This window comes from Ailuropoda melanoleuca, chromosome 8, assembly GCF_002007445.2.
Source record: "Ailuropoda melanoleuca isolate Jingjing chromosome 8, ASM200744v2, whole genome shotgun sequence".
Lineage (NCBI taxonomy): Eukaryota > Metazoa > Chordata > Mammalia > Carnivora > Ursidae > Ailuropoda > Ailuropoda melanoleuca.
The window spans coordinates 1979804-2002620 of record NC_048225.1 but is presented as its reverse complement, the minus strand read 5'-3'; the positions used below and the strand labels follow the sequence as shown (position 1 = coordinate 2002620).

General features: G+C 42.0%; 1 protein-coding gene across 2 annotated transcripts in view; it reads left to right on the top strand.

Moving 5' to 3' along the window:
- The first annotated feature begins 2777 nt into the window (after window positions 1-2777).
- Window positions 2778-22817, top strand: part of PDGFD (platelet derived growth factor D) — a 236855-nt gene continuing 216815 nt past the window's right edge. For both annotated transcript variants that reach the window (XM_034665655.1, XM_034665654.1), the window contains exon 1: window positions 2778-3172. In XM_034665655.1, the coding sequence (XP_034521546.1) occupies window positions 3049-3172 (124 nt within the window). In that variant the 5' untranslated portion in view covers window positions 2778-3048. The remainder of the gene's footprint in view (window positions 3173-22817) is intronic.

Here is a 22817-nt window from a genome sequence, read left to right as displayed (position 1 = left end):
ATTTAATGAGCNGCATGGACCTATTATAAATTGCTCTCATATTTAAAAATGTTTTCTAAACAGTAGAAGTATCTTTTATAGTTATATGAATGTCATTGCACAATGGCTAAATATAGAACGGTCGATTTATCTTATTCTGAATAGTAATAAATATTTATAAATCTGATTTCATTGTGTTGGCTCATGTTCTTCTAACTGGCCTTTACGCATTTAAAAAGGTAGTCTCAAATTCAATGTTTTGCTAAGTTAGTTTAAGATGCAGGTAAAAAGAAAATTCAATCATCTTATCTTTTATCTTGATACCAGACCTTCCTCAGTCTGTCAACATACCTCTCTTAAGTGCTATTCTGTGTACAATGGTACATCACCTGGTGTAATCAACCTCAATTTTAAGAATTAATTATTAGGTAATATTGAAAACCAGATTCAGAAGAGTAGGTTAGGCTCACCTCCCTAGTTTTTCAGTTTTATCATTGATTTTGGGTATTTACCGACATTAAAGATCAAGAAAATGCAGATTCCATGTGACATCCTTTACTAGTCTCAGCTAAAATATTTGACATTATGAATTTATGATGCCTTTAACACAGTGCATAGTATTAGCATCTTGGGCAACACTACTTGGAACACTTTAAGTTTGTAATTTTATATATTGTGATAAATGATCCTCTTCAGCATTTTGATGCTTTTACAACATTCGCACTTTTTTTTTTTTCCCGCTTTTCCTATATTCTCATTTCAGGGGATAGGTCTGAAATTTAATGAGCATTTTTAAACAGTTTTTAAAAATGGCATAATACACTTTAATTAATCTCAGTCCTATCTTATCAGTCTCTCTTTTCTCTTATTAATATATATGTTCTAATTAATATATATGTTCTACATATGTGTTATCTATCTATCCATCTATCTTTACTTGTTTACGATCACTTTCTTCCATTAGAACGTAAACTCCAAGGGAACAGACACCTTATTTCTCAAGTTCAGTATTTTATCCCCTGGGGTTTTAGACTACGGCACGGCAAAGGGAAAATCTATTGCTTAATTAATACTTGTTGAATGAGTAAATGATTGAATGCAAACCCGTTTCATGCCTCTCCTTGGTGCCTCTTAAAGGGATTGATTATATTTTGCGACAATGTGATCAGCCTTTTTTCTACTGACTACAAACTTTTTTGATCACGCCCCATAGAAGTACCTTTTCTATCTGTATGAGTGTATATTTGAAACAAAATATTCATAAAACAATGTTATTATCTGCCATGAACTCTGATAATTAAATCTCAAAGCTATTGTATTCCATTCTACTTATGCAAAAAATAATGCTGTAGATCAGAGGATTTTTAGAGCAGAGAAAGCAGTCCATAGGACACCATACCGATGACTGTGTGTCATCACATATTCGTCCAAACCCACAGAATGCACAACACCGATAATGAACCATAACGTAGTCTTCATGCGTACCCTCTGTAACCAGCCGTGTACCACAATGCAAGCTTTGAGTGATTATGATGTGTTAGTGTGTGATCATCAGTTGTAACAGATATTCCACTGTGGTCAGCCCTGTTGATGATGGCAAAGGCTACCCATGTGTTTGGGCAAAGTGCATATAAGAAATTTTTTGTACTTTCCACTTAGTTTTGCTGTGAACCTAAAAATTCTCTGAAAAAAATGAAGTCTTAATATTAAAAGTAATCATGCTGGTCTTGAAATTGAGTTCACAAACCTGCAGTTTGTGAAACACTGTTTTAGACAAATGCCAACAGATGAACCACATGAATCTCAGCTTATATGAAAAGAGCACAGGTATCGCAGTCCGTGTTGGACTGCGATACTGTCAAGTGTCTTTTTTCCTGCACTTCCTACCCTTCTCAGATGCTCCCGGCTCTCTTTATCTGGATATCGCTGACTTCTCATATCCCAGACTTTCAGGGGCTGGAAGGCCTAAAAGATACTAGTAAATGTCTCTTCTAGGCCTTGAGCAGCTGAGAAATTATGTAAATTTGGATTTTAATTCAGCTACAAAGCTAAATGCCAAAATTATTTCATATAATTCTCACCACAACCATACAAACTAAAAATCCCTCCTTTTCTAAGTAAAAACACTGAGGCTCAAGGGGTCAAATGCTTTACTCAAGGTGACAAAGCTAGTAAGCAGCAAAGCGAGACCCACTCCTTTTCCCAATGTAGTTCCTTACTCCCGGGAGATAGATGCATGATGCCTAAGTTCCTAGAATCCAGAGTCAGTTCCTCTAGACCTCTGAGCTCCCAGATACTGGAAGGAGGGAGTCCCAAAGGCCTGATGTTCCTTGCTTCTTGCTGTGGACCATGAAGAAGAAGAATGTAATGTTCTCTCAACTTCACTTTGCCAGCATACCCCTGCTCAACCCCACCCTGACCTCCAGCCCCTTCTCTTGTGCAGGGGGTGGGGGTGGGCATACAAGATCACCCCTGAGGATTTCTTCTACCCTTCATCACATGGGGCCAGCGCAACTAGAGCCCCTGAGATAAGAAGGACCTCTGTTCCCCTCCCACCCCTGGGAAAATAACCTTGACTCAGCTAAGGTCATGCCAGGTACTGGAGCTCCTCAGCAGCTCCGAGTCAAGCTCCTTTACCTTGCACTGTCCCACCTTCTCACCTAGTGACATGCTGAGTAAGCAGAATCTGATTCTGGACCAACTCCAGGCCCCATCCCCACCCCACCCCGCCCTCATCAAAGCATGAGTTGAGCTCCCTGTGGATGAACTAGCCGGCCACTTGGGGAGAAGTNCCCGCTGCCTGTGCTGCCGCCGCCGGCCGCCGGGAGGGGGCGGACCAGCGTCAACCTGTTGTGGGTCCCGCCACCCTCGCCCGGCCTGCGGCTCCACAAGGAAGTGCGGCGCCCACACGCGCTCCGAAAGTTGGGCATGCAGGAAGTGCGCGCCCGGCGCGGCCACTAGCTCGGCGGCCCGGCCCTCGCGCGGGAGCGCAGGCGGCACAGCGCGGCGTCCGGCCCGGCGACCCCGGCTTTCTCCTGCGGCGACGCGCTCCCCGGCCCCCGGATCCCAATGCGCGCGCTCGGCCTCTTCTACACGCTCGTCTGCGCTAACTTTTGCAGCTATCGGGACACTTCTGCTGCGCCGCAGAGCGCAGCCATCAAAGCTTTGCGCAACGCCAACCTCAGGCGAGATGGTGAGACATTCAGATTTTATTTTCTTTAGTTTAAAAAAAAATGACGTTTTTTGTTGTCGTCGTCCTTTATTTCTTTTAAAAAAACTTTTTTCATATGAAGCCTGGTGAAGGCTTCGTGGCGGCGGGGCGAGGGTGTCTCGTACCTGTCCCCATTCCGGAATGGGACTGGGGGCTGCGGGACGCGTGGCGGCGGCGGGGGGCTCACATGGGTCAGGCGGCTCATTTCGCTGCACCCCAGAGAAGTCCTTTCTCTGTTGTAGTCACTGATCCCAGGGTCGCGGAGCTGCGGAAAGTTGCAGCCTTCGCCGCCCCTCGGCCAGGCTCTTAACCTTTTGAACTGGAAACTCAGATAGATGGGGCGTTTATGATAGGCGGAGGGACTCAAGAGTGGCTTTTTCTGGGTGGTTTATTTTATTTTTATTGTATCAGTAGGAGGACAGGGAATGATGTCCTTCAGTCCTGCAGTCGTATCTGGAACAGAGAACTTATTTATTATTTATTTTGGGGAGATGGCGGTGTGCAGCGTTTGCCCTATAGGTCCCCGAAGTGAATTTCCCACGGGGGTGCCAGCTGTGGCTCAGAAGCTCTGAGTCTGGGGGACCGGGACAGCTGGGGCTTCATCTGTCCCGCAGGGGGACCCGGCTTGTGCTATTCGTTTCCTCGCACAAAAGGCTTTCCAACTGTTGCAAGAAGCAAGACTTTAGACAGCTAACCTAAGCAAGGTCCCTAGCAGGCTTGTTTGTTCTCCTCTGCTCCGGAGGACACCTGGGTCAGTGAGTCCCAGAGACTTTAACTGAGCTTGCTTACTTTTTGGGCTTCCACCAAGATCTGAACTTGATTTATTCCTTTATTCTCAACTACGACTGATGTTGCCAGTAATTTGAACCTGTTCTACCATCTACCTGAACTGGCCCATAGTTTTTTGTTTTTTGTTTTTGTTTTTTCCTTCATCAATACTATTTTTCTTTCTGTCTGCCTGTGGAAAGTTCTAACACAACCCGCAAGGAGCTCACCAAGCTGTTTTTAATGGCTTCACTGAGTTGGCAATATATGTTCTCCGGTAAATTCATAGTAGCCGTCTTACTCCCTTATCAGTTTCTCTCTTGCTATGCCTTTAATTTGGACTTTACTGAAAGGCTTTTGAACTTTGAAACAACAGGAAAAACCTAGTACGTTTTCTGATGACAGGTACGCTATGGATTTCAGTGTACTCACGCCATACGAGGTGCTGTAGGTGTGTGGAGGGGGCACGGGGAAGCCTCAGGGTCACCTCCTGGCCAAAAGATACCCCTATATTTCCACAATTACTTTAGCACGGTATTTTTATGTAAAATATTCCAGCAGTGGCTTGCCCTCCATCTTAGTTAAAGCACAGAATTTTCTTATTAAAACTTAAAAAAAAAGGTTTAGGCTCAAGACCAAACTTTTATAGTTTTGCTTCCCTCATTAATGTTTCCACCAGGGACGGTCTTCTAGTTGAGTTTTTAGATTTGTTAACGTTTGCACTTTCTATGCCCTCTTAGCCATGTAGAATAAAATGCCATGTATAATTTGCATGACTTCATAGCCATAATTTTGTAATCCTTAGCCTCCCAAGTATCAGTTACAAGATGTCAAGGACAGAAGTGAAAAGTATGTAACCATTGCCTGGTAACCCAAGATTCCAACTAAAACCAAGTCATGCAGCCCATATTTTTTTAAAAGAATACTCTCCTTTTAGTTTTCATTGTTAAAACTCTGTACATCTGCCTAGTCTATATGATAAATGCTTTATTTTATCAAAATTTTGAAAACTACCCTGGATTGATTTATTCATATTTGAGTTAAGGCTGTTTTGCAATTACTAACAGCACACACAAGCACACACATTTTGATTAATTTGGATTGCTCAACACTTTCCTCAATGTCAGTCTCATTTTGCAAACAAAACTAGGAGGGGGGAAAGGTTAGATTTAAAAAAATTGTTATATACAGAGTAAAAAAAAAATTAATACTCGTCATGGGTTGTTAGTTTGGGGAATTTTCAAAAGTCATCTTATTCTTAAGTGTTACAGAGCATGCATTCTCAAAGAGAGACAGAATTGCCCCAAAGTAGCAAAATCGGATCTTAGAGGGTGAAAAAGTCTTAAATACTACAATGGTTTGTGATCCTCCAAATGGCCAGTGTATATAAAGAAGTAGACTGTGTATCTGTAGTGTTCAGTTTTATAGGGAGGGGACATGATTAGGAAAAAAATCTAAACAGGCTTTCGAAGGGAGGATTGATGATAATGGAAAAAAAAAAAAAGTTGAGAAGCACTGCCATAGGTTTTGCTGAGGGAGTAAGAATAAAGGGTCTTTGAAAAAGTCTAGACATCATCTGGAAAATCTTAATCACAACAGTTGGGCTGATGAGAGAAAGTAATAACGTATTAAATTAAAACCCTTGTTCTAATTCCAGACATTTTTAACTGGTTCCCCCGAAGTTCCTTTGTTAAGGAAGACAATAGTCTTGTTCTTTGGAGTATCATTTTAAGACAGGGTGTAAGCCTGGGGAGGACATGGGCATGGAATGTAATAAGGGGAAATACAAAAGATAAAACTTTCCAAACATTAATATAGGGTCCTTAGGAGATCAGGCCCTCAGATTACAAGTGGTGGGAAGTCACAATAGAAAATTAGCCATGACCCTTGAATAGGGTTTTAGAAACCAGTACCTAATGATGGAACAATCTTCATTCATAGCTGAGTGCCATCAATTTGTTCCCACTGACCCTGTTAGTTGCTACCTAATGCCGGAGTCAAGATAAGAACAAACAGGGCAGACATCCTGTCATGGGCATGAGATGTGTTGGATCCTGTCCAGCCTGACACACAGAAAACTTGTTTTTTTTTCTACCTGTACTGGAGAGATCCAGATAGCTGGAATAGCTAGAAATGGTACGGAAGTGTTAGAGTCAATAAATGATAATCTCCTTCTACCCAATGTAGGAGGCTGGTCTGCTGCTGTCTCCTGGCCTTCCAGAACTCTCCATCACAATATATTCGTATTATAAAGGGGTATCTGCAGACCCCTTCCCAGCACCTGCAGAATGGCTCAAGGTGACCCAGTGGTGTTGGAATTTGGTCCCTGTCTCCAGGAGGAAACTGGATTCTACAGCTAAGATGGATAAAAGTATCATAGTTTGCAAACCTTAATTGAATATTTATACTTCCTTATATCATATTTATTATTCTTAAGCTGATTTACTTTTGACACCCATTCCTGATGTCCCTCCTAGCACAGAGAAAGTCTTAATTTAGCAGCACAATCCCCATATTCTTATTTTAGTGCCCGTGCAGTTGGTGCTTTTGTAATAACTGGTCACAGCTGTGTTACTGAGAGTGAGGATCAAGAAATATAAAGGTAGCAATTAACTGACAGTATTACTTATTTTAAAAGCAAACTAGACAGGACTTCCTGCTGGGGGTCGGGGGTTAGGGATACAGATGCTCTCTTCATTTTCTTGACCTTTTGTTGTTTTCTGTGTTGCTTTCAGATGCTGGTGGGAAATGATTCTGAATTTAAATTTGTTTGCTTAATATGCCAATACTTGAATTTTCTGTTATATTATCATTATCTAGTGATAGGCCTGCAAATTTACTAATTGTAAACTAATTACTTAAATCTTTAAGGAGTCAAGCTTGTTTCTTAGATAATGTGGGTTTCTGTCATCAGTGATGACAAAGATTAGATCTGTTAGGGAAGGTGATAAAAGAGAGGACAATGTAAACAAATTACTAGGGTTTATTTGTTTTGTTTTTTTTTAAAGTAACACTGACATACAATATCCTTTATATGCACCCCTATATATAGGACAGATATTCTGTATGTTGCAGCATTATTTGCAATAAGGAAATTATTTTTAAAGTGTGTGAAAGCTGAGAATAAGGTTAGTGTCAGATCTTATGTCCTTCTGATTTGATATTTTCCGTTCAACTCCAAGGGAGTTAAAGTTTCATAATCTCACAGAGCATCATGGTGATTATGGATTTTAAGTGTAACATGGCTTTGACTTGCTGCCATGGGTTATAGTATTTAATATAGGTTCTTCTAAAGAGGCGTGTTTAAACAGGTGACATACTCTGCATAGGAGGAAATGCCACTAGGTTGTGAGTTATGGTAATGACATTGATTTTTGTTTATGGGATTTTCCCTTTCAGAGAATGGGAGCAAAACTTCATTGTTTCAGAACAGTATGGTCAACCAATGGAGCAGTGTCCCCAGCGTTATTGATCTCTAATGACCGGTGATAAGCATGCTGTCACACAGGTCTCCTGAGTATGCGTGGTCTCAGCCCCATCATTCTGAGTCTGGAAGGACGTGTATATTTATGTCTGTCCTTGAGGGCTGAGTCATAATGCACATTTTCTCCCTTCTGGAGCTGCTCTTCCACTTTCCCTGCTGAATCAATCCGATTAGTTTAAAAAGGCACTCCCTGAGCATTGTAATAAAATTCTTCCTTATATTTAAAATAAGGACATCTTTTAAGTGAGCCAGGTGTGGCTGCTCCTAGCTTATCAGTGCCATGTCCTTAAGGTAATGATTTGGTCTCTTCACAGAGGAGTCAGATGGCAGAAGGTGGAAGTGAATCATGTTTGAGCTCTCTGTCCTTTTTTTTTTTTTTAAGATTTTATTTCTTTATTCAACAGAGATAGAGACAGCCAGTGAGAGAGGGAACACAAGCAGGGGGAGTGGGAGAGAAAGAAGCAGGCTTATAGCAGAGGAGCCTGATGTGGGGCTCGATCCCAGAACGCCGGGATCACGCCCTGAGCTGAAGGCAGACGCTTAACCGCTGTGCCACCCAGGCGCCCCTCTCTGTCCTTTTTTAAGGTTGTCTCTTTTTAGTTGTTCCTTACTTGGTGTGGACTGTCCTCTAAACATGAAAGGTTGAAAATGAATGTGCAAATAGTTCTTTGTCCTGAGCTCTGCTGCTGACCCCCACTGTAACTTACTCATCTCTATGGCAATTATTTATTGTATCTCTAAGCATTGCCAGTTGCTGTGTTGGATGCACAGTTATCTAGCACATTATGAATAAAACATGCCCGATTCCGGCCTTCTTCCAGCCTGTAGTCTCCTGGACAATAGAGACAAATGCATGCTTCTGTGCCAGTGTATTACCATTGTCTTTCAGATGCGTTCTGAGAGACCCAGGATTCTCCACCCTTTCTTCAACAGAACTGTTCCACATGCATCCCTACATTTTTGCTTCATATATTTGAAGCCATCGAAAGACTTTTATTTGAAAATGATTTATTTTGCGGTTAGAAAAGTGTGAAGGCACAGTGTACTGTGATAGTTGCTTTTATGGAGGAAATGCACAGGGGTATGGGAATTCACAAGGAGCACCTAATCTAGATTTGAGGGATTGGGGAAGGCTTCCTGGAGGAAGTGGTGTCTACTGGGAAATGAAGGGTGAGTAGGAGTCAGAAGTTGGAGGCAGTGAGGAAGGAGGGCGGAGTTTGCTAGTGGGAGACAGCCCTTGCCGAGATTTGGAGTTGAGAATGTAACCATCCACGTGTCTACCAAGTAAAGGTCTGGGAAGTAATGTTAGGGAGTCCGACCATTTGTAGGGAGATGAGAAGCCACTGAAAGAATTAGTTTGGACAAAGACAGGGCCTGTGCCGTGTTTGAAGACTGCGTGCCCATGCTCCTGAGAAGTCACCTAGGCCAGTGCTGTGATCAGGAACAGTCTCCCAATACCTCCACTGCCCGTGGGACATGAACACAGGACCGCTTAATTTTCAACATGATTGTGGTGGATGTGGCTGGTTTTCCTAGCCCGAAATTTCTAGATGTAAGACACCGGTGTCCTGGGACGTCAATGAAGTCCCCTCCCTCTGGATGCCCCGCTGTGGCTCAGCATGCCAGATGCTAGATTCTGTTCCCTGTACCTGAGGTCTTACTCAGATCGTGTAGATATTCGGTGCGTTTACAACATTTTAGGGTATTTCGAACTTCTATATTTCAGGATTAATACAATTTAAAAGGGAACATTTTTACACTGACTTTTATGTGAAGGACGGTTTTGGCAAAAGGTACAGGGGGATAATACATAATAGCCAAAAAGAAAGAATCCAAGACAAATACTGCAGCAAAAAAATGTTCTCCCTCCCCACACAGTATTTCAGGACCAAATGTAAGTCATAAATAAAGGAGTAAGCCCACGAGACACTAAAGTGCACAAGTGCACATACAGGAAGAAATATTTTCTTCCAAGGATTTTTTTTCAGAATAAGAATGAAGCATTCCTTGTTTTTACAAGCGTTGATGACGCATATAATAATATATCTTTGCTCTGCTCTGTACCATGGTATGCTGACATCAATATATTAGCTTTAATATTGATAGATTAATACTGTGATTTTTTGTGCTTCATGCTGTGTTCAGGTTAGTGGTTTTCGTGTAGTTGGGAGGCAGGGGTGTCTCTGGAAACACTCTGGTCCAGGCGTAGAAGTTGTCTTTCATACGAGGAGGGATGTTTTCTGATTTTAGGTTTTATACTTGAGCACTTTCTTGTAGAGTGTTTACAAAGACAGATAGTTTCAGAGGCAGCACTTTGCCTGCAAAAGTGAGCCCGATGTGATTTGGAATCTTGTACCTCAGGATTCTTGATTTCTGGAGTTTGGAAGCCAGCGTGCCTTCTTGGGACTGAAGGAGCTCCATGAAAGCTGCTGGGTGTGCTGAATTATATGCTGTTAGTTTTGAACAAGTCATTTCAGACCCAACAAGTTCTGCATTTCACTGAGACATGCCATGAGCAATCTAGCAACAGCCTGCTTTTATTTTTTAAAATTTTTATTTATTTATTTGTTTATTTATTTATTTTAAAGAGGGAGTGCATGAGTGAGGGGAGGGGAAGAGGGAGAGAGAGAGAATCTTAAGCAGACTCCCCATTGAGCCTAGGAACCTGATGTGGGGCTCAATCTTATGACCCTGAGATCATGACCCAAACAGAAATCAAGACTTGGATGCTCAACCAAATGAGCCCCCACGAGTCCCCAATAACACCCCACTTTAACAGACGTGAGCTATTCAGCAGCCTCTACTATGTAAAACGCAACCAAGTGAACCAGTAAGTATGCAATAAATCCACTTCAAAGCCAACATCAGTGTTGCAGAGTTTATAAATGAGTTCATAAGTTCATGGGTCAGACACGAAGAGACCCTTTGCCTCTACTTTCCATGTAATTCCATCCCCCTTGTTTTGGTAGTTTTTATATCCACAGCAGAATAGGAGCATGATATTGGAATAGAGAACAGGACTGGTTCGAGTTATGCACACTGTTGATACAGAGAACTGACAGCTAGTAGTTTTTCTGCCTCTTTGTATTTCCACGCCTTGGAAAGCAATCGTGAGATGTAAGGAAGCATAGCTGACTTAGGCTTCTTATTGAATAAGGCCAAGAAAGTTTCAGCCTGCAAGGGACTGAATGTCTGTTTCCCCCCAGAATTCATACATTGAAATCCTAACTCCCAGCGTGATGATATTAGAAGGTAGAGCCTTTGGGAGGTTATTAATGGCGTTAGCGCCCTTATACAAGGGACGCCAGGGACATCCCTCACCCTTTATGCCAAGAGAGGATACGGCAAAAAGATACCCAGGCCTTGATCTTGGACTTCCCGGCCTCCAGACCTGTGAGGAATAAACTTCTGTTGTTTAAACACTCTGCTATTTTGTCGCAGCAGTCTGCATGGGCTAAGACATACCTTGCTCCAGATGCCACCAGGGAATTACTATATTACAGCCCAGTAATGTTGCTGATTTTTAAAATCATGTGCTTGATTAAGGCGCCTTGGAGGCTCAGTCGGTGGAGCGTCTGACTCTTGGTTTCTGCTCAGATCATGATCTCAGGGTTGTGAGATCCAGCCCTGCATCTGTCTCTGCTCAGCCGGGAGTCTGCTTGGGATTCTCTCTCTGTCTCCCTCTGCCCGTCTCTGCCCCCCCATAAGTGTTCTCTCTCTCTTTCTCTCTAAAAAAATTAAATAAATGAAATAAAATTATGTCCTTAAATCATAAAGGAAAGTTTAGATGATGTGTTTAGCGGGTTTACTGGTGTCCTAAACTGAAAATGGTATCAGCTGCAGTATATATGGATTTCAACCAGAAAATTGGCATTTCTATGTCCACCTTGTGGAAAAGAATGATTGCAGCCTTCACGATAATAAGCACATTATCATTCTTTTGGTAGTAAATAAAAGATTTGTGTTTGTCAAGAGGGAGATGAAGAGGGATTTTATTGGCACTTTGGATTGGACCATTTTGGGGTCAGAATTCTTAATAACTTGAGTGAAGACATAGCACACATCTGCTAAACTTAGGTATTTTAGCTGGAAAGAATAGTTAGTGAGTTGGAGTAGATGCAGAGAGGTAGGCTTTCTCTGTAAAGGGCCAGATAGTAAATATTTTAAGCTTTCAGGCTATAGTGTCTCTGTTGCAATGACTTGACTCTGCCATTGTAGTATGAAAGTAGCCACGAAATTATGAACAGGTGTGGCTGTGTTCATTCCAATAAAGTGTTATTTACAGAAACAGTGTGGGTCTGAAGGCTGTGATTTGCTGACTGCTAAATTAGAAAATCCATGTGCTCTTTGGTGAAAATGATTGGCTGATCCTTTGAAATTCAACAGGAATAAGGGAAAAATCTCATTCTTTGTCTAGGAAACAAGAGCAACTACATAATTACAAAATGGAATAACTTGGATTAACATCAGCTCATTCCATGATGGATGGGTGGATGGATGGTTGGATGGATGGATGGATGGATGGATGGATGGATGGATGGATTGATAAATGAATAGATAGGTAGATGGTTGGATGGGTGGTCAGGTGGGTGGGTGGATGGATGGATGGATGGATGGATGGATGGATAGGTGGATGGATGAATGGGTGGATGGATGAATGGGTGGATGGATGAATGGGTGGATGGATGGATGGATAGATAGAGGTGGATGGATAGATGGATGGATAGATAGGTGAATGGATGGATGGGTGGATGGATGGATAGATGGATAGATAGGTAGATGGAGAGGTAGATGGATGGATGGATGGCTGGATGGATGGAAAGGTAGATAGATGTACATGACTATATCTGTGTCTGTATTGATAACTGGTTTATATGAACACAGCTTATGTTTCAACAAATGTGTAGTTGCTGAACATCAGTCACTGTTTAAACTGGTATCAGCATTAATACTATGTCAGGATCAGGGTGGCAGCAGTGCTCTTTTAAGTCAGACTCTGTTCCAGTCCATCGTGTATGAGGGTTAGTGGTCAGGGTCCCTCTTCTGTGGACCAATCTGCTGACTGCTTCAGTCCCATGACCTAAACCCACAGTTTACTACTCTTCTGTCTTTAAATTTTCCCTTCTTTTTGGCTCCATTTCCTCAGCCAACATGTGTGGTCAAGTTTCCTTGCACCCTCCCACAATGTATGTGAGCTGTTTTACTGTTTTTCTATTTTATTACCATATAAGCATCTTTGGTTTCACCATGACTCCCTGTCTCCACCTCCTCTCCTCTGCCTTACCCAGTGTGACATGCAGTCACTCCCATGGCTCCCCTGAACACTCTGGGCGATGTCACTGTGATTTTTAACCTCCCCCGTGGTGGGTCGCTCTCGTCTTGCAACACTGTCTTCCCTTGGCTTGACACTGCCTCACCTTTGCCTTAACTGCTCCTAACTGCCAGGTTTGAAATGGTGATAGAAATAAAGCTGGGAATAGCACAGTACTTGTTTTAGGTTCTTTAGAGGAGCAAGATTAGAGAAGGCCTTAAGAAGTGTATTTTACATGTTATTGTCCCTGTAACATTTCATTATGAATAACGAAGCAGCAAAGATCTTAGAATGTAGTAGGGATTTTGTTAATACAGAAAGAGCATACAAAGATAAAAAATATATTGCAACCTAGTAAGGGCTATAATTGCAGTATTTTGTGAAGCGATATGTATAAATACATTAAATATATACATATATATGTGAACTTAAAATGTTTTAAATAGAAGGGTATTTATGGCTATGGAAATGCAACGTTGAACACAGACGTAGATTTTGTTTTCTTGTATCATTGAGCACTCTTTTATTTCTTTATTTTCTGTCTCCTCAGCTAGGTGTTTGTCTCACTGTCTGCCGTAGAAATACTGGTACTTTTTTTAAGACTCCGACGTCCGCCATATTGTCTCACTTTTCTCACTGATAATCTCTGGAAGATCTTAGTTTTGTCCGAAGCGTCAGCTGCTGCTTATGTGTTGGAGACCTGTGAACACGCATTTACTGCCTCTGCCTCTTCACCGAGCTCTGAACGTGACGTCTACGTGGGCTGATCCCACTAGTGCTTAAAGTAGACTCTCCAACTTGGAGGCCTGAGAGTGAAATAATGTGTTTTTTTGTTTTGTTTTGTTTTGTTTTTAATATTAGCTTACTCATCCAGTGGTGAACGCCTTAGCAGTATTAATCCTGGTGGCTAATTCTTTCGGACACAGCACAGTTATGTTTGCATGGACGGTGGGTAGGAATACGGGCAGGGGACTGCATCACTCCGTCATCTTTCCGGACCCCAACACTCCCCAGGGAGAATTGGCTACTCCTTTATTTACCGCACATTTCCGTCATCATGCCTCTAACGGTACTTATTTATTTACCTGTCTGACATTTTCTGAGGTGAGCATCCTTGCCGTATTTAGTACAGCCAAGGGTGCTCATTGTCCGTTTCCTTGTCCAGCACATGGGAGACGAATCAGTAAATCCACCGTAACCCGTGTCTCCTTTCTGTGCCCCATCTTTGAACCGCGTGAGCCCTCCCACCAGCAGACTATAAAGGAGTGGAGAAGAGGTGTTTAAACTCTGAATCGAGGGTGACGGATTTCTGTTCCTTGTCTGGGGGGCTATTGATATACTAGAACAGGCCAGGCCATAGAAGAGGAGGAACAGGTAAGGGCGGGTCACAGAGATACACACTTGAAGCTTTGGGAGCCTGTGCAGAATCCATGCAGGTAGAATCTAGAGGCGGGAAGGCAGGAGAGAAACATTATTTTTTTTTTTAAGATTTTATTTATTTATTAGAGAGCGAGCGAGCACAAGCAAGGGGAGCAGGCAGAGGGAGAGGGAGAAGCAGGCTCCCCCCAGAGCAGGGAGCCCAATGCGGGACTCGATCCCAGGACTCTGGGTTCATGACGTGAGCCGAAGGCAGATGCTTCACCAACTCAGCCACCCAGGGGCCCCAGGAGAGAAACATTATTTACATGAAATACATGCACAGTGAACATGAAGAATCAGCAGTGTATTATTGTGCTTTTCAAGTAGGTGATTTCATGGTTTGTGGGCATACGAGAATAAAACCTGGTATTTCTGGAGTCCTTGCAACACGTCAAAGGGCTCTCTAGCCTCGTGGACAGTGGTTGGTGTGAAGGGTTGAGTTATGTTTCCAGCAGACTTTGTGGATAATGCCAAGATGACACATATTTTTAGACTGCTGCCTTAGGCATAAGCATGACATTTGGGGGTTCACTTTGGACTAATATCAATGAAGTGTGAAGAGTTTACCCCCCCCCCAAAAAAAAACCCCTCTACACATACCGACTACAGTGAATCCTTTTAGGGATACCTTTCCTTTCCAGTATTAATATTTGAGTGCTTTTACATGAAATTCCTGCTACTTACTAAAAGTTCAAAAGATAGAGGTAAAAATAAATTAAGGATCTGGAAAAAAGTCTTAAGGTTCAATCTGGATGATTAACGAACATTAAGAAAGATTAATGGCATCTCTGTTCTGTGCATATAGGGAGCGTGTGTTTAACCCATTTGTTATTTTACTGAGGATTAAGCGAGAGACTTGCCATTGAATGGAATAAAAAATGTATGTATTTCTTATAAGAACAAAAAGTTTATTGATGAAATAAATATGGAATTAAAGGATTTTTGTAGAGTTGTTAATTAAAAAAAAAAAAGAATGAAGTGAGAGCTATTTGGAGTTTAGTTTAAGTACAGCATATGGGGGTGTTATTTAAATGCCCTGAGAAGAACCGCTGTGGCTTTGTGTTGTTTTGATTCAATTCTGTAGATTAATGCTTTCACCAAACCCAATTCCAATAAACGTGAACGCTACTCATTCGCTCAGCAGATGTTTCAGTGCTGCAAAGCCCAGGATGACACGCTGCGGTAGAGCAGGTGAGCCTCCGGCACGCTTGCTCCCCTCTTAAAGCTTGTGCTTTGGCTGAAGAGATAAAACGTGTCGTGAATCAGCACAGGGCTCTGTCCATCTGGGTGCCACCATTATGTACCCTAGCCTTTTTGTTTGAAGAACCGGTCCTGTTGACCTAGTTGTAACCATAAGTCGTCTCTCCTAATATTTAGCTCAGAAAAAAATGATACTGGTCGAGCCATTGTTGAGCACAGGATTCTTCGAAGGTTGAAAAACAACTCCCTCATTGGTTATCACTATTCTATTCATTAAAATTCGAGCAGAAAAGTAACTTTTGATTGTAGAACTGGGAGTCGTACATTCTTGATTTTCTCTTTTGTGTATTTAGATGTTAGCCTAAATATTCCTGAATCACAAAAGCAAAAGCTGTGAACTCCTTGGCAACACACATTAACTTTTTAATGCTTGCTTACTAACTTTTTTGCTATGTAATATGCAATATGATTATTTGACCACTGGATGGCAGTAGAAAAAAGACAGCTTTGTGCGTCATATTTTTTTTACTCCCTCTCTTGGGAATGTGAGTTAAACTAGGGAAATTGCATACTTTTCAAATACATTGGGAAAAAAAATGAGCAATAATAGTAATCTGTCACTAATATACAACTGTTCTCATCTATGTGATCTCAGCAAGTTTTAGATATAATTAAAATAGTTGAATCAGTTATATGACTCTTGTCTTGTTTGGTGCTGTTTACACACCCAGTTTGCAGGCATGTCTAAAATCCATGAAAATAGAATTTAGAAACATCAATTAGTTGAAAATCATTTTCTGAACGACATTTGCACGTGCAGAGCCCTTAGCTGACCAGTTTCCTCTGAGCACAAAACCAGCTAGTTGACCACTCTAGACTTGCAGAAACTCCCTGGAGACTCTCGTTACTTGCCAGGCATTTATCGGAAATAAGTAATTTGGGGAGATAAAAGCATTACTACCATATTGGGAGTGAGAAGTCATCGTCTCAGAATCCTCACGTGTGTGGGATCCCGAGGAGACAGAGCGTTGAGCGAGTGAAAGCTCAGGAGCATGAAACCAGCAGCTCACTCCCAAGGTGGGGGCAGGGGTTGGTTATGGGCACTCAATAGCACATAATTGCTGTATAAAACGTTTGGTTGTGTCCATCCAGCTTTAATAAAGATTGCAAAATGGCATACATAAATGACCATTTTTAGTGACTACTGTAGGGCATGTTGGAAAACTATGCGTTGGAGTCTGTCTTCTCTGGACTAATGGCCCTCGAAGGTTGCACGCCCTAATTCTGGCATCTCTAAAGAATGCTTTCTATGGCAAAGAATTTGCAGGCGTGATTTAGCTAAGGATCTTGAGATGTGGGGAATCATCCTGGATTTTCTGAGTGGGATCTGATGTGATCGCAAGTGTCCTTATAGGAGAGAGACTGAGGGAGATCTGACACAGGGACAGAAGAAAGGACAGTGTGACCGCAGAAGCAGAGACTGGAATGATGTGGACACATGCCACAGAATGCCGGGAATCACTGCAAGATAGGAGAGGCGAGCAACATATTCTTTCCCTAGCGCATCCAGAGGGAGCATGACCCTGCCAGCACCTTGATTTTGGATCATGGCACCGATCTCAGACTCTGGCCTCTGACACTGTAAGAGAATAAATGTGTATTGTTTTAAGCTGGTCAGTCTGGGGCAATTTGTTACAGCACCTATGGGAAACTAATAAAGGGTATGAAAGATCTTTTGATGTGAAGGGTGAATAGTTGAACTGTTTGTTGGGCTCAGTTTTCTAATCATGTATACATTTCACTGGCCAGGAAATCTATATTGACAGTTTAATGGTGCATTTAGATCTCTGCCTTTGAGAATTCTCTAGTAAGACGAGCCTTACTTTTGCCCTAGTTCCATACCAGAATATCTTGAAAATCCTGGCTTCAGCTCTTACCTGTTTTCAGTTCTGATGCTGTCCTGACATGATCAAAGGGCAATGTTCCTATTCCATTATAGTTTCATTGATTCTTAAAATTCTCCCTTAACCCGTATTGTGACATTTATGGCTTTGTTGGCTCATGTGCGTTCGTTGATTCATTCCACAAACTTTTGTTGTGAGTTCAGTGTGTTAGTTTGTAGGCTGGATTGTAGGGCAACAGTGTTGAAAGTGGTATGATGATAATGACTTTGTTAATTAGCTGTACTATAATGGTTATCATCCAGAGTACGTACTTGTACGGAGAGTATGCTGATGGGACATACTATGTGCTAATGTGATGGTGATATTACGTGATAGGTGGTGGAAAATTAAAGAGATTGATCTCGGAGTATTTGCAGATATTAGGTTTGTTGGGAATTTGGAGCTTAGGACAGAATGAGAGAATTCTAGTTGAATTTCTTCTTTTTTTTTTTTTTAAGATTTTATTTATTTATTTGACACAGAGAGAGACACAGCCAGTGAGAGAGGGAACACAAGCAGGGGGAGTGGGAGAGGAGGAAGCAGGCTCCTAGTGGAGGAGCCTGATGTGGGACTCGATCCCAGAGCACCGGTATCACGCCCTGAACCGAAGGCAGATGCTTAACGACTGAGCCACCCAGACACCCCTCTAGTTGAATTTCTGAGCCCAGTTTCATTAGCTGGAATTGAACCCAACACTTGCCACTTTAGAGCACCATTGTCCAACAGAAATATAATGCAAGACTCTGTCATTTAAAAAATTGCAGTAGCCACATAAAAAAGTAAAAAAAGAAATGCATGAAACTTATTAATATATTTTATTTAACCCAATCTGTATCCAAATATTATCCTTTTAATGTTCAATAAATATTTAAAAATAGTGAGATATCTCTTCATAGTCTTTTTGTCATGTTGAGTCCTCAGAATAGGATATGCACTTTTACACTTACGGCACCTCGTATTTCAGACTAGACACATTTCAGATACTCAGTACTAATATGGGGCTGGTCATTATCAATTTGAACAGCATCGTTCTGAGACATTAATATCATTTATTTAGACTAAGACAGTTATCATTGGTCTTTTTCCAAAATAAAAAATAATTTATGAAAGCTCTTTCTCCAGCTCTTTTTTTTGCAATGTGTTGAAGTTGACTGAGTCACTTTTTAGGGGAATTAATAATCTAATATAGGGCAAATTTTATATGGTTTCTATTTTGCTTTCTTATTATATCAACATGGATACATTCGATGTTTCTGATTGCTTTCATATATTCTCTTAAAAAAAAAACCACTGTATAGTCATCTATAAGATATGCAGTCAGCCAGGCTACTCAGTTTTTACGGCAAGTGCAAGGTTTTTGATATTTGAGAAGCTGCTTATGAAAACAGCAGCTGGTACTTCATTTCTCTGTCATGGATGGAAAAATCTGTATTTAACCAGCTTTGGTATTCTTTTTCATCTACAACTTAATTTGACTCAGGTAGTGGTAACATTCTTTTTTATCACTTGTCCGTTTTTAAAAATTACTTTTTCTGGCTGGTCAGTGAAAGATTTGAAAAGCCAAGTCTTGCCGTGTGCAGAGGGAGGCTTTAACCTATTAGAAGTTTGAGACAGCTTTTTATTAAATAACCCATATCTCCCTGGATTTAGAGGCCTTGAACAGCATCTGTTTCTAGTCTGCCTTTTTAAAGATGATTTAAAGGTTATGAGCACTGACGTTTTGCATTTTAAAATCTCAGATCTACCAGTCACTCTGTGGTCCACAATGGAAAGATGATCAATAGAAATGATTACAGAAATATAAATCATTCCTCCTTTTTGCTCAGTGACTTATTTCTACCAAATTTTTGATTGTGTGTTTGTCAGCATGGCCTTTTAATTTGTTAATAATTTGGGCAAGCAAAAGCATCTGTCAAGTAAATGCAGCTGGGAAGGGTGTCCTGTTTTTCCATAATGGACTCTCGAGCCGTCTCCGTGGATTTTCTTCCTGTGAGAGGCTCACGTGTAACATGTAACACGTAACCACGCCCCATACAGGTTGCACGGCTGCACAGTGCATTTCTTCTGTGGGCAGCGGGCTTTGCTCACGCTGCCTGAGGTCTCAGCCCGCGAAGGACCTCAGCACGGTGCCCTTCGTGTTCTGGACAAACTCCCAGGATGGAAAAGCTTTGTTCTAAGGAAGGAACTGCTTCATGAGCTCCGAATGTCTTCAACAGCTCTCTGTGTGTCAGGACACAGCATGACTCTACTTCTGGGAAAACGTTTTGTTCACGAGGCACTTTTCGTTTCCAGAGAAGTGGCTTTAAAAACGATCCCATCCTGACTGTGCCCGCTGTGCGGAGCCCTCGCTCACCTCTACCTGCAGTGATATCATTTATTTTTGTTGGTGTGTGTCCTTTCTCCTTCCAAGAAGCTGAGCTGGGAGGATGGAGACTTGGTCTCTCCTATTCCCTACGGTACCCCTGCCTCCTGGAATAGCACCTGCAGTGTAGGAGCTGCTCAGTAAACATTTGCTGAATGACTGAATGAATGTCAGCAGAGTGCAGTTCTGGGGAAGCTCACCTGTGTAGCGAGAGGAAGGTCTCCGTGGGTGGCAGCCGTGCACTAAATTTGAAGCTGAGGACACTTAGGCTGCAGGGCCCCTCCCTCACCACATCCCTTCAGAGGCCCTTTTACCTAAGTTTGTATTTATAATGTGTTCTTTTTCTTAAAGAGAGCATCTCAAATTGTCTAAGCATCGTACCCCACAAAATTTGGGTCCTTCCCTGGTATTAAAGTACATTTCTCTTAGTCCTGTGAGATTTGCTCTGCAGAAATATGAAACTGTGCTCCACCAGGTGAACAAACTAGTGCAGCAGGAGCTCTTCGACCCAGGAGGTGGATTGACCACATAGTCTGGTGTTAATGGAAAACCTTTGACTGAATGATACCTGATGTAGGAAAGACTTTAGGGTTCGAAGCTGAGGGCCAAGAAAGAATTCTTGAGACGCCTTTGGTGCAAAAGGTGGTTTTTATTAAAGCATGGGGCCAGGACCCGGGGGCAGAAAGAACTGCACCAGGGTCATGAGGAGTGGGCAGTTATACACTTTCAAGTTGGAAGGGGGTTAGGAGAGCGTAAGTCTCTAAGGAATTTTGGAAGCAAGGTTTCCAGGACCTTGAGGGGGCTAGCTGTTGTTGGGAAAATGTCATTTATTACTGTCTAATAAAACCAGTCATGAGACCCTTCAGATGTGTATTGGTGGGCCATATGATTGGGGGGTGATTGCCAACACGTAACTTAGGGAGGGGGTTTAGAGATAAAGGAAGTTTCCAAAGGAATTTTTATACGTTAAAGTAGACTCATAGGATCCTGGGAGGGGGAGGGGGTTGGGCTAAGATTGTCTTCTGCCCTTATTAGCAAAGTGTCAACATCCAGGTAGTTGAGTTCCTAGAGGAAGGGCACTCCGCCTGTTTCAAGGACTTGTCAGTGGGCTGGCTGTAGGTAGTGAGGGAATTTAATAATTTTTCTTCTGCCTTTGTTTCCCACATCAATACCCATGATTGCAATGCTCGTATTACTACCCTGAATGAATTTCTGCTTCCACCATTGAGATAGACACATCCCAGGGGTCTGTTATATTTGTTCCCAAACATCTGTCTTCCAGTTGTACATGTTAATTTAATTAGACAATTCAGTTAATTTAAATATTGTGTGGCACAGCAAAAGATGAATGTAGTCAAGAGGGTTTATTATTTATTACAGTAAATATTTAATTGAGAATCCAAACTTCAATAGTGAGTTGCTTTAAAAAATGTCATTGAGTTAGGTATCAGTGAGATAACTCAACTATTTTACAAAGAGTGAAAATAAATATATCAAAAAGCCTGAAGGGCTCCATGTATAAATTGCTTCACATGTGCCTTTAAGTTTTTCTCTACTTTCAAGACAGAGAAATTGGAAATTATGGATAAGTTACGGGCATGGCTTTCGTAAGAGAGATCATAAAGAATTTTATTGGTATGGGACGTACTCAGAGAAAAGATCTTTGTACTTCATCAGAACTTGGTCACAGAAATGCACATTTATGTTTTAAGTAAAATAAAATGTAAAACTCCCCATTTTAACAGGCCTTTTACGTTGGTCAGTCTAGGACTGTTTCAACTGTGTTGGGTAGGGTAGTTTCCAACATGTGTGCATAGAAAAGAGTAATGTCTTAAAGGGACACGCGTCATGTATAAGCAAGCATCCGGTATATGCCAACAGAGGTTAATGAATTTATGGTAATGAAGGACATAAGGAAATCTGGCTTATGGGAGGCTCTGTGGAAAAATGATTAAGAGTAGCAAGACCTTAGCTGAAATCCTGCATCTACCACTTGCTAGCTAAGATTCTTGGGAAAGTACTCAACCCCTCTGCCTGCTGGGGACCTTGGAGATGAAACACGAAAGCAAAACACGAAAAAAAAAATAGAGAAAGACTATAAGAGGGTGAATGTGAAGAGTCAATAATTACTGTATGTGAAGCTCTTAACATACTGTTGGGGAAACAACACTTAATGAAAGATGGGGCATCTAGGTGGTGTCTGCATTCAGTTGTTTGTCAGGTTTTTTATTTTGTTTTAAGATTTTATTTGAGAGAGAGAGAGAGAGGGAGCGAGTAAGGTTGAGGGGCAGAGAGAGAAGGAGGCTCCCCGATGAGCAGGGAGCCCGAGGTGGGACCCGATCCCAGGACCCCGAGATCATGACCTGCGCCAAAGGCAGACACTTCACCAACTGAGCCCCCCAGGTGCCCTCTGTCTGTCAGGTTTTTATCTTTCAGGCTCAACATTTCTTTCAGAGGATACCTTCCATGATAAAAGCCATAGTTCATACAAGTAGTAGTAACAGCTGCGTCTACGGAACGTTTCCATGCTGACTTTGTAGACTCGGGAAATTTTAGCCCTGGAAGCTTTCTTCGGGGTAGCCTAGGCCATCTTCTTGCTCTTCGGTTGATAAAACCATGGCACAGAGAGGTGCGGTGACCTGCCCAAAGTCACACAGTGGATCAAGCCAGGGGCAAGGTTCAAATACCTGTTTGGGGACTACTGGTCTGTTGCTTTCTCTGCAGTACTGCAGGGGACTCCCGTCATGAGGCACGCAGGTGCCCATCTCAGGGAGGGCGGTGGCCAGACGAGAGCGTCTCGTGAGCATCTCACTGGTCGTATCCTCAGCATAGCTACCGTTCTCCCCTCCTTTGGGCTTCCTTATGGTACCTACAATAACTGTTTTGAACGTTTTGAACTAAAGAGTTGTCCTAGGAATTGAGAACTTGTGGATTTACCTTTTTTGTGGTTGGCTTTATTTATAATCTTAACCTTCAGAGCTCAGTTTACTGCCGTGTATTCGAGCCGAAGCTTGTAGATCAAGCCAGTTAGTAGCGTCTTCAGGAGACGCTTGACTTTTCCGCAGTCCGCTTTGTGTATATAAAAACCCGAATCTAAATGAAGTTGGAAGTCAGGAAATCCGTGTCTGAGTACGTTTTCTTTA